Source organism: Anabrus simplex, chromosome 2 (assembly GCF_040414725.1).
Source record: "Anabrus simplex isolate iqAnaSimp1 chromosome 2, ASM4041472v1, whole genome shotgun sequence".
In the NCBI taxonomy this organism is placed as follows: Eukaryota; Metazoa; Arthropoda; class Insecta; order Orthoptera; family Tettigoniidae; genus Anabrus; species Anabrus simplex.
The window spans coordinates 216848846-216862239 of record NC_090266.1 but is presented as its reverse complement, the minus strand read 5'-3'; the positions used below and the strand labels follow the sequence as shown (position 1 = coordinate 216862239).

General features: G+C 37.7%; 1 protein-coding gene across 2 annotated transcripts in view; it reads left to right on the top strand.

Moving 5' to 3' along the window:
* Positions 1–11988, top strand: part of Ih (hyperpolarization activated cyclic nucleotide gated potassium channel Ih) — a 945440-nt gene extending 933452 nt beyond the window's left edge. For both annotated transcript variants that reach the window (XM_067140514.2, XM_068226134.1), the window contains one exon: positions 7183–11988. In XM_067140514.2, the coding sequence (XP_066996615.2) occupies positions 7183–7519 (337 nt within the window). In that variant the 3' untranslated portion in view covers positions 7520–11988. The remainder of the gene's footprint in view (positions 1–7182) is intronic.
* Positions 11989–13394: the final 1406 nt, after the last annotated feature.

The window sequence follows — 13394 nt, the reverse complement described above, 5'->3', positions numbered from 1 at the left end:
TTACCTTGATAATGATATAGCAGACATAATTTGGTTTAAAATAACATGTCTGTGAACAAGACACCCGTGCCATATAGACTACATCAAATTATGTCATTAGTTGGAAGATGATGTTTTACATTTTCACAAACATACCATGGCAAGTAGTTAATGAAATTTACTGTTGTATGACAACAAATCAAATTTTAATACAATTTAAAATTTTAAAGTTAAAATGCTCTTAATTGCGGGAAGATCTGGTGGTGTTATTTATTCAGCATTCCTTGTATGATACCATTAGAATTGAAATAGGGATAATCAGGATGGCAGGGTGCATGCGCATTCTCCCACATTGTTGGTCAATGTAACCTTACAAACAGGTGAATACAGTATGGAATTTTAAAACGTAAAAGTCAATATCTCTGAGGAAACTCAATTATCTTAAGCCTGGGTATGTATAGCATGGCTTCCTGTGCCCTGTTATACGTACTTGCGTCATTCACATCTGTCAGTGATTTACTTCCCTGCTGCATTGTGCAGATCACCATTACACTCGTCTGCGACTCGTACCAAGAGAAACCTATTTTCCATTAGTATTTTCCTGCTATTGTATAATTCAATGCCTTGTAATATCATAATTATGCGGCGGATGTTGTTGAAATGTAATATTTATCCCTTTGAATCAGAATGTTGCTCAGTAGTATAGAAATTCTTTCTACGATATAATGAAGGATAATGAAGCATTTTTATTGTGTATTGTTTTTTTACATTTTTGCCGATTTAGGCTGATCAGTCATTACTGTATTTCACCTTTTAAAAAATCTTAAGTCGGCATATAGCATTTTGAAGAATTATTGGATCATTTTTTAATGTATGCATGTATTCTTTATTGCCAGACTGATAAAAATCCACAAGTGACAATATACAAAATCACACATTTTTCTCACATATGGTTAAAATTTGCTAAATATCTTTCACGACCAATCAAACTAACCCACAGTTACTGGTGACTAAAAATGTGCCAGGAGGGATTGAAATTATGCCCATGTTACACACATTTCCAAGTAAATTAGGAGATATTATTTCTGTAAAAGCAAGTGCTGTGCAGTGAATGGATTGTTACACCGTCACTAGAATTCACTTTTTGTTTGCTTGCTAGTTTTTGTTTTGTTTTGACAATTTGCTTTAATTCGCACCGACATGTACAGATCTTATGGCGACGTTGGGATACGAAAGGTTTAAGAGCGGGAAGGAAGTGATCGTGGACTTTATCAAATACAGTAGAGAAAATACGCGACACTTCCGGATTTAGCCGTGTTAAAATGGGAGAGAAGTCGCAAGTGGCGCTCCTAGTGGCATGACCTGAAAATTCACGCTAAATTCAAATATCAATAGAAATGTATATACGGAAATGGACAGATAAATTATGTCTAGAAAGAAAGTGTTACTAAGATGTTAACTTCAAAGTTGCTAAAGCAATTCTGGATAAATGAATGAAGAATTATTTAACAGGTTATTATTTAAAGACTGAAATTAGGCACATAATCACGATGTGAGATGGACTGCTTTGAAAGGGCTTGATCTTTCATTTATACATTACTTTCTTAGCTTTAGAATTCCTGCCTGAACGTTCACGGCTAGATCTCTTTTCTCATTTAAAAGCACTGTATCATCATATTAAAACACTTGTCAACAAAAATATCGGCACATTCCTTACACACATGATTCAATGAATTTGCATTTAAGAGCTGGACAATTTTCCTTTTAACTTGAAGCCTACTAACAGAAAGAAAATCTATAAATTTAGCCTCAAAAACATTCTAACTTTCTCTATAAGCAATACTTGCAATAATGCCATTACATTAGGGTAAAACAAATTTGCATCATCATATTGTTTCAATAAAATACGTACATTTCTTAAACCACCCATATTTTCTTCAGTGCTTGGCAACGCATTACGGCATTCCAAATGGGGTAACTTGAAACACAACCAGCCACACTCATATGCATATGTATTTTCCTGAATTAAATCAAACCCACAGATCACATCTACAACAACACATCGGTATTGAAGGTTAACTGATGCACTATACAATAAAATATACGTATTATATTTTAAGCCCGTTAAAATACGGGTCGAGCAGGTCAGAAGATTATGAAGTACTATAAAAATCTCTTTGTCACTGAAAGAATACATATATGCAAACATAATATTACTTACATTTTCTTGTCACGAGGGGAACGGAAGAAAGACTGCGCATTCTTCTCTACTTCATAGTTACTGCAGCCAAACACAGCACATACCTTTCCCCTCATGTTGAGAGAAGATATCAACGAATGACCCACGCTACTATTTAATAATGTCAACTCACTGAAAACGCATAAATAACACCAAAAACTTCACACACAAATACACGTGCTCTTAGACAGAATCAGTAGTTCTCAGGTCAATCCGCTAGAGAGAGCTCTAATAGCTGCCCCTCGATATCTCGCTGAGTGTCGTGTATTGTCTCTACTGTATTTGCCTTTATTAAGGTATAGTCCAACCATTTGCCTGCTGTGAAATTAGAAACCGCAGAAAACCTTCTTCAGGGCTGCTGACAGTGGTTTAATGTCACACTAAAATATCAAATGTTTTCGGCAATGCAAGGATGGGAAAGATAGCAGCCATGGCTTTAATTAAGGTACAGGCCCAGCATTTGCCTAGTGTGAAAATGGGGTGAAAAACCATTTCAGGACTGCAGACGGTGGCACTTTTACCTACCATTTCCCGAATACAAGTTCACAGCTACACGACCCTAACAGCACTGCCAACTCATTAGGTCAGAATTCAGTTTGATCAAATATTTAAGGTCTTTTTTATTTTACTTCATTTATAGCATTTTTCTATGAATTTAAGAGCATTTTGTTGATCATTTTCAGTGATTTTTTTTAGTTTATCAACATTTTCCCCTAATTATAATATTTTTTTATTAGAACACGATATATCTATTCTTTCTTTCTATCTATCTATCTATCTATCTATCTATCTATCTATCTACCTATAAATGTTTTCATTACCCACCCTGAAGGGGTAGGGCGGACCACCTAGAGGGTAACGCCCTCTCTCTGGCCAAGAGAAGCGGGCAGGTTGGGGAGATGTGATGGAAGAAGGAGGTGGGTAAAGGATATGAAGAAGTAGGAGATGGGAGAGGAATTGTGCCTATGCCTAAGGATTGAACAACTGCTTTATTTAATTCGGAAGTAGGCCTACATGTGAGACATTAGATGATTTACGGAAGGATGTGAGGGAAAAGGTCGAGTGCAAGTGGAAGAGATGAAGTTCAGAAGGAAGTGCCGGGGTAAAGATGCAAGTTAAGGAGATGGAGGGTAGCTGTCATATGATTGAGAGAAGCGATGAGAAGACGAAGGAATTCAAACGTTGGGAGAGGTGGGGGGATGAAACCAGTTGGAGGAAGGGGAGGACAAACTGGTGGACATGGGTAAACAGCAGGAGGGGCTGGCCGGGGGCGACGAGACGTATGATGAGAGGGTTGGCGACCGGGTGAGGGTGGGGAATGAGAGGGTTCCACTCGATAATATTGGCCGTGGACACTGGCATCGGTAGTGATGAGCTTGTGGACGGCATCAGATGTAGGCAGCTGGAGCCGTACCAAAAATGTAAGGCCATGGGCGTTCCAAATCCGAATAGCATGTCGGACGGGAACGCCCGCTGCACGAAGTTCTTGTAGAATGTCCCTGTCGGAGATTTCAGGTGAGATTCCACGTAGCACACAGCTATACACAGCTACAGGGGCGGTGAAGATGACTGGGTCGATGATATCTGGGCGGCGGCTGCTGCGGTGTTGGCTGGCGAAGATATCGTTGGCGAAGCGGCGACAGTTGAGTCCGACGTGCTAGCAGGGAGTTGCTCAAGGGCAGTGGGCGGAGAAATTGGGAGAGATGACGACATAACAGGCGATGGGTGACAAGTGGTGACCGTTGTGACAGAAAGAGAAGAAAGAATACTAGTTAATGTCATGGTGGTGGTTGTTTAGAAGGAGGGTGTTGATGGCTGAAGCGTCGTCCGGGATGTGGGCTCGTGAACAACTAGGACAAGGGTTGGAGTTTCAGAGAGCTGCGCTTGAATGTACGAAGGGGTTGGCACCACTGCGTAGTTCTTACAATGGATCATCGCGCCGGAAGCGAAGAGGCGGCGGAGGGCGTCCTCTCCGCTGAGATGCACTAGAAACTGGGTATGGGGTGTAAAGGTGTGGCCATCCGTCATTCTGTAGGCATTATGTACCGGGAAGTCAGCGGCGAGAAGGTCATCGATGATGTCTTCTTCGGAGATGGCTGGATCCACTCCGGGGATGATACAATAGGCCATGGTCGTGGGGAGGTAAACAGCCAGTGAGGCATCAACCTATATGCACATTGAGGTCGGCTAGGTAGCAGGTAGAGATGAAGGCCACCCAGCCGAGCAAAAATTGGAAGTTGCGACGGCGGAGAGAATGTCCACTTAGTGAGATGCGTTCTGTGAAATGACACGTCCATTCAGTCAGTTATGATATAGCAGAATTCATTTTGTTTCAACATAACAGTGTCTGTGGGCGAGACAGCTATGCTCTGTTGTAAGTGGTTGCTGTCACTCAGCAACAGATGGCTCTGTAGTATCTGTATGCAAGGCTAAGAAACAAATCTGTGAACTCCCACACAGCTGTCATAACAGCAGCTATTCGACCAATAACAACAAGGAAACAGGAGGGCATGCTAGCAATTGAAGTGATCAATTATAAATGGTTGGTGTTGCTCAATAACACACAACCATGTCTATGAGGAATGATAAGGAACAATGCAGGAGAGTTGTGTAAGCTCCTGCACTGTTGTCATGACAGCAGTCATTCGGCCAATAACCAGTGAAAAAACACATGAGGTTGTGCAGAAAACAAAAATGATCGGAGAAGATCAGAACTCTTATTACTTTGTCACCTTGAACATGATGTAGCAGAAATAATTTGGCTTTAAATTACATAATGTCTGTGAGAGAGTAAATTGGGCTCTGTTATAAGTGGTTACGTAGCTTGGCAACAGATGGCTCTGTAATATTTGTATGCAAGGTTAAGAAACAAATCTGCGAGCTTCCCCACTGACAACAGACAACAAATATTCAACAAATAACAATGAGGAAACATGAGGGAATACTAGCAATTGAAGTGATCAGTTATAAACGGTTGGTGTTGCTCAATAACACACAGCCATATCTATGAGGAATGATAAGGAACAAGGCAGAACTATCGTGTAAGCTCCTGTACTGTCATCATGACAGCAGTCGTTCAACGAATAATCAATGAGAAAATACATTGAGGGTGGTGTGACAACACAACGACCTCTCCATTCGGACTTATAATCTTCGCAGAAGCTACAAGTCTTTTAGCTCGGCTGGGTGGCTCACATCTCTAGCTCGCTATCTCGCCAACCTTAAAAATGCAAATAGGCTGACACCAAGTTGGCAGTCGGCCACCCCAACAATGTATACCTGTCTCATTCCTGACGTTCACCTGGCCCTCTCTGAGGATGACATCTTCACCGACCTTCGCACAACGGTCGTCCCAGTCTATGATGTCTTCAGGCTATTGGACGGCACCACATCCTCACCATCATCGACGGTTCTACTCTATCTCTGCCGAGAGGATGACATGCTCCGACTACAAGACACCAGTGCGACTCTTCACAACAGATTCCATCCAGTGGCACCGACTCCTCAGACCATCCTAGATCAACTTTTTGCCGACCCATTTATTCCTCCCGTCGTCTTCTCATCACATCCCTCAATAATCTCACATCTACCCTCCCCCTACTCATCATGCATCTTCCTATAGGCACTCTCTTCTAATCTTTACCTCTCGCACTTCCTGTAAATCCTCACTTTCTTTCCTCTCTCCAGCCAAGAGGCCCTCTCGGTACACCTCATAGAATTTATTCGCTTTGTCCTTCCATCGTATTCTTCCCATCACACCACCTATCCCCCCCACAGCTCCGGCCCGAGGGACGACGTCACCGTTTAAGGGCCCCGCCCCGCCCTTTGTATGGGGAATGAAATACGATTTAAAAAAGAAACATAAGGGTGTGGCCGGTAGATGCAGAGTGCGTCTCGGCCCATAAGTGGCCATGGCTGGTCTGTGGTCCAACAGCTCTGCACTCGGACCAGCCAACCAAGCAGAGGAGGGCTGCCCACGGCTCTACCGTGGCTCTACACCTCTGCATTTGGGAGACGGGACATGGCAGGACCTCACGGCTGGCCCCAACTGTCGGCTGTCCTGAGAATGGTTTACCGTGGTTTTTCCATTCTCCTGCACTAAGGCGATTACGGGGACATTTCCTGGTATAGGCCACGGCCATCAACCCCCTCACCTTCTCCGACCATCTCCTTCACCGTAACAAATCTCCCGGCTTGAGAGACGGCATCACCGTCTAAGAGGCCCGCCTCCCCGTTCAAAGGAGAAATGAAAACATTTTAGTAGTAGTAGTATGAGGGTGTGCAAGGGATAGAAATGATCGGAGGAGGCCAGAACTCTCGTTACTTCCTTACCAGAACATGTGTAGGGATGTTAGTTATTATTAATTCTATTTAATTTGAGCACTTGACCTAAGGACAGGCTGCCTGGCCGAGGCAATAAAGGCATGCTTGGTTCACATAGAAGGACGTGGTTCTAGAAAATTTAAGGAACATGTTTCCACTTCTGGAGGTGCATATGGCCGTGAGGTTCACTTGAGGTTCACGTCACAGTATGTGTGGTGTAATAGAGTATTTCATTAGTTTACACAACTAGAAAGGTAAAACTAGGCCTAAATGTAAAAAGGGTATACATATATATAACTTGAATGGCAGGACCATTACTTAGGTAACTCGGCCACCAAGTGCCGATGTTATAGATAGTGGAAGCCTTTAACTTCCACCGCTCCCAGGGCCTTCATAGCCTATACAGAAATGACTTTGACTTTGCGTTTGCTTTGCTTTACCTTGACTTAAGTGTTACGCATTTTAGTAAGCAGGATTAATTAAAATTGTTCATTATATCTTGGCTTCCCCAAGTTTATTAAGTAGTTTACACCTATTTTTATTTGTTGTCATATATGAAGAACTGCACATAAATTAGAATCTGAAAATGTTATGGACAAGCTGAAAATACAGTATAAAGGTGTTTTTTTTCTTTTTTCCAGACTGAACAAGATTGGAAAAAATCCAAACTTGGTGTCTCATCGAGAGGAAGATATGGGAAGTGAAAGTAAAACCATCAATGCGGTAGTTAACGCACTTGCAGAGCAAGCAGATCAAGTGAACACCTCTGAGGAATCGATGGGCAATCAGTCTAGTGACAAGAGTATTCATGAGTTGGGCAGAAATTTGCATGAATTAGGAAAGACATTGCACAGATTGAATCTGCCTCGGCCCAAGTCAGAAAACAGCTTTGCTTCTCAGGAGCTGTCCATGAATCGCACCAGTAGGCCAATGTTTCACAAGTCTGACACCTTCCACAAGGATACAGCTTTCCAATGACGACATTAACCAAGATAGCGTGTGTCGGTAGAAGAGACATTTTCCTACGGTAAACAAATCTTTTACATGCTAATAATTGGTGAAAGTCCAGTGTAAATACTCATTTAATACTAGTGCAGCATAAAGATTGAGCACTAAAAAGTTGTTACTCAGAGTAAATAGAAGTCATTCATTTTCGGTGCTCAACAGTGACATGGAATCCAGATTCATCCATCACATTGTTTTTGTTGATAGTGAGTGTGAGAGACACACGTCCAAGTGAAAAGCTAGAAGTTGTGCAATATTAGAAATACAAAATAATAGCTTTAAATTAGGGTGCTCAATGAAGTTGCGTTTTTACACCCAATTTACGTCACAGTATGTGTGGTGTAATAGAGTATTTTATTAGTTTACACAACTAGAAAAGTAAAACTAGGCCTAAATGTAAAAAAGGAATATATATATATATAACTTGAATGGCAGGACCATTACTTAGGTATAGTTCTTGTTGAAAAGGTTCTATATTTGTTCATAGCTATTTTCAAAACAGGCAAATGTTTATTATAAGATTCAGAAGTGGCTTTTTCATACAAGGGTTAACTTTGAACTCTGTAATTGTGATCATAATGAGCCAGAAACTGTTTCTTAAATACCGTGTTTGGGGTGTATTAATTTGAAATGCCCAAACCTCTGTTACACTCTGTTACAATTAAATACATCTTGGCATATTCTTCTGACTATAGACACACGATACCACAACGTCTTCTGAATTATGGAGGGTAAATGATCATTATGCACTATTTTTATTCTTTCCTATCATTGTACCCGTCATCCTTGGAATTCAAAAGTCATGTGGTTTATATACATAGAAATATATTTTGAAATTAACAAATTGAAGCAAATAATAAACATTTCTTTGATGATTCTTTTCTATAAGAGACGAAAAAAGGCTATGAATATGATACACAGATAAATATATATTTTTATTGGTGAGTAATATTTGTCAGAATCTGTGTGGGAAGCGCCTAACTGCTTTTTCAAAGAAATATTAAGTGTTTATCTATAGTCAGAATATATGTAACAGAATATCTGACTGATACTTCATTCGATCTTTTATTATGAGTTTTTAAGTTTAACAAAGACTGCTTCTTGTAGTTAGTTTTATGCCAATTTATTGTATAATTATTTCCTTTTGTACTTTAGTTTTATCATGATGTTGTATAAATGGTAGCATACTTTACACAATACAATGTAGTATGTTAATAGACTTTATTTTAAAGAATATGATGTTATTGTTGGAGTAGATGCAAGTGTATTGCTGATATTTTTTACCGAAAGTGCTCATTGTTGTTATAAAGTAAGTGAAAGATTCTTGAAGAATGGTGGTTGTCTAGTTTATAAAAAGTGCCAGCTGTACTCATAAAAGATAAACCCACTGCTCTTTATAGAACAGACTCTAGCTGCAATCTATACGGTAGCTGCTAAGAAATATCTTTCCATATGTATTATATTTTTCTCCAATCTGTTTGAAGTTATTATGTTTAATGTGAGCAGAAAGCATTTAAATGGACATATAAATACCGGCAAATGTAGCCAGCTATCATACAGTCGCCATTGGAATTAGTTTATTTCTTGTATTGTCAGTTCATGACACAAAAGTTTGAAGTCGTTGAAGTCTTTTCCTTTCAATATGTGCAAAAGAGGGAATATTATCCATATATATATGCTTATCATTTTTCTCTTTATTTATTTCTTATTTATTTGTCTGTTTATTTATTTATTCATGCATTTATTTATTTATTTAGCAGCATTATAATTTAGTTGTGCCTTAAAAATTAAGAAGTATATGTACTAAAATTCATGTAATGTATAACTGTGAGTGCCAACACTGAAATTATATGGAAAGGGAGAGTATGTTTGAAACAACTTTTTATGTAATTTAAAATAAATTAATTTTTCATCAACTGTTTGCTTGTGGCACTAAAAGATCTGTAGCTGAACACAATTATGTATTAACCTGCCAAGATACTATCCATATTTCTTATTTTCAGACGTGGTACATGGTACAAAAGAACAACATATGTATTTCCATGATTTATTTTTTGCTTTAAATGTTTTCATTCTTTACATGAATGAAAATCAAGATACCTTCATCTGTAGAATGAATGTATTTTCAAGGAAAATGGAATTTGGGAAATATTTACTGACCACTGTGCTATTAAGTAATGCTCTAAATAACAAATATATTCGCAGCAGAAATTTTAATAATCCTTATCTTATGAGGTCTTGGTACAGATCTTCTTATTGTACCTTGAATTAAAGAAGTTTTTGTATTCTCAATGAGAAAATTCATCTGCTTATCTGTATTCTTCACTGCAGTAAATGTACTGAATTTTTATGCTGAGAGTTGGCACTTCTAATGACTGTCTACCTTTAAACCCACCTGGCTCTTGTATGTGGGTTATAGAGACATTTCTAATGTGCAAAATATCTCCCCTTTTACTATCAATTGAAAGTCAGAACAAGTTATAAAAACAAAAGATAAGGGATGCTATTCTATTGCAGATTAAGTAATCAAGAATCAGGAGTGGAGCCAAACAGAAAATGCTTTCAGATCTGCAAGTGCTGTGATAGAAGAACATACATGTATAGTAGAGCAAACAGTGAAATATGTGATTCAGACCTGACTGATAAATGGACGCTGAAAAGAGGAATGAAATGGAGTGTAAAGGAATTTGTACCATATTAATTACATTAAGTTGTTAGATCACAACTGATTTACGTAAATTTTAAAGGTGTCTTATATATATTTATTTTCATTTTTACTATGTTAACCCAGAGATGAATTAAAACAGCAAGCTAACTATAAGACACAGAAACCTTCATTTAAATCACTAGCATAATATTATTAGACTTGCAGAGATAGGTTTAATTTTTAGAGATATGTTTAATTTTTAGCTATAGCAGCTGTCATATTGAGAAATGGAAGTAGGTATGATTCAAGAGGAAAATGCTGTTAAGTCTGATATAATAGGTATTCACCTCCAACGATCTTACATGCTCATTTACAGGTGGATCATCTCCAGTGTGTGTGGTAGTTAATATTTGATGAAGACTAGATACAACTTAGTGACCTGCTGATTATACAGTATTTGATAATGTATTATGTCAGAGCAGCATAGCATCTGATCAGTGAGAGAAACAGCATTGGACAGTTTACTGAATGTCATCTGTATTTTTAACGTGAATATTTTATATACGCTCACTAATAACTACTCTTACTACTGTGTTAAATGGATCATTAGATATTGAAGATTTTGTCAGTACTTGATGGAGTCAGCAAAAATAAATAACAGTATAATTATGCCACAGTTCTTCTTCCGGTTTCTTTTAAATATATATATATTTTTTAACTGTTAAAGATGATAATGTTTTATCCTTTTGCAGGAGATGTGTCAACTTGGACAGTTAACAAAATGAGTTATATTATGGTCAAGAGCCATGTTTGTAAGTTGTTTCTTTGGATGAATTTATATAGTGGCAGAAAGTAAGAAATATATATAGTATGGTACATTCAATGTCAGTCTTATGTTCAAAATCTTTTCTGGTAGTTCAAATTACTCAGGAGTCATGTTCTTGCCATGGCAGTAATGTTTGCAGAAATATGTGAATAACTAATAACCAATATTTTTCATTCACCTTCATTCAACATCTACCCTGCAGTAGGGTCTCAACTAGGCCTACTTCAGAAGATCTCATTCTTTTCCCATGAAAGCTTCCCCTTTTCATAAAACAAACAGATTCATGGATATCATGAGGTGTGCTGGTAGTAAAGTAAAATGGCTGAAGAAAATATAAAACTAGCAGTACAGAAGAAATTCTTTTCTTTGGGTATCCTACTTTTAAGTTACAGATTCAATGTATCCAACTCAATATAATCCTGCAAAAGAACAAGGTATATGAGAGCATGGTTTGATATTTGTTACCATATCATAGAATTTTTTGTACATGAGGCAAGTGTTTGAAGGAAAGAAAGGAAATATTAATAATAGGATTTGGGGTTTATCACAGTAGCTGAATTAGTCATTACAGAAACCACCACACGAGCCATGGGATCACTCTTATTAATCAAAATAAAACAGTAAAGGAATTTGTAGTGTGATTGAAAATCCAGGAAAATAAGTGTACTTACAGGTACATTAGAGATTAACTAAAATAGTCAATTCAAAACATTGTAGAATTCCTTACAGGAAAATATTTCCATAAAAAAAATTAAACAGAATATAAATCAGTAGAGAAAAATCTACATGCAAAGTTTCAGTCACTAATACATTACATACTGTCAACTACATGAGACAGCTTAAAATGTTACGAGCCAGTCTATCAACAAAGAGAAAAGGAAATTAGAACAAAGAAAAGTATGCAAGTAAAACATTTACAGACAAAATGATTTCATATTATCTCCTTTAGTCACTATAAGAAATACTCAGATAACACTAATCAACCAATATATCATTCATTACTAATGAATTATGTTCGAAAGGAATGTAGACAAAATAAAATAAATCCTTACTATGTACCAAAACTTTTCATTAACGTATAAAATTAATTCCTCATTGCTGTAAATGAGAACAAGGTGAACAGATCAAGCATCTGTAAATTAGACGACATGTTTTAATGACTCCAATAAGAATAATCAGAATTCTGTGCGTATATTTGCTGTGTGTTTATTTTTGTTTAAGTCACACAAACAAATATAGGTTTTCAGCAATGCTCAGAAAAATGAGACATTATGGAGAACGATTTTTAAGACTGCCAATTGTGTGGTTTAAACCCACCATTTCCCAAATGCAAACTTACACCTATATGATCCATACCGGTACCATGCACCCAATTTGTTGGGTGGGTAAACCCATAATACATGTTTTCATTTCTTTTCTAAAATTTATTTAGTGCCATTGGAGATCATATTAAATAACTTATACATTTTCGGAAGCTTTTTTTTTTTTTTTTTTTTTGTAACTCAAAATTCCTGTATTCTTTCTCTGGCTATCTGTCTCCTTTCACCTCCCATTCTCTGTCCTGCTTCAGTTCTTCATGGAAGTCTTTGAATTTGTTGACCTGTAAACTGCTCATGCTCAATATGAGATGTCCTTCCGTCATAGACCAACCCTCCCAAATCCTTGCTGCCCCCATTAAATCACTTAACTTATCTGAAACCTGGGTCTATTGTCCAGTATTTTGAATCTACTTTGTCAGCCACTTTTTATCCACTCTGTACAGATATTCATAGAACGTCATAATTTTTAATGCCTCCATCAGTCGATCATTTTATTGACTCCATTCATAACATTCTCTTAACCTATAATGTCCACTTACTACTCGTAATTTTGGACCCATTATCTTGCGAAGGATCTTTCTGTCAAATTTCTTTGCTTCTATAAGCACAGAGTTTGCAGTCATTCGGAGGCACTCAACTGTATAAAGATACTCTCATTTGCGTACTGTGTTGTAATGTCTGAGCTTACGTTGTCTTGAGATAGCCTTTTCCTTGTACAAACTGTGCATCCTATGGAAGGCAGTGCCCGTCTTCTCTCGCCTGCCGCCATTTGCTTCCCTTTCACTAGTTTTCATCTGTACAATCTCATTGAGGTACCTGAAGCTGTCGACTCTTTCCATAATCTGTTCTTAGGTATAATAATAATAATAATAATAATAATAATAATAATAATAATAATAATAATAATAATAATAATAATAATAATAATAATAATCGTATGGCCTCAGCTACCATGTGAAGACATCTCAATTTGACGTTATCTGACTGTCTGCTCGTCAATTTTGACATTCCGCTTTACTCTAGGCCTACTAGATGGCAGACCGAGTAAACCAAAAC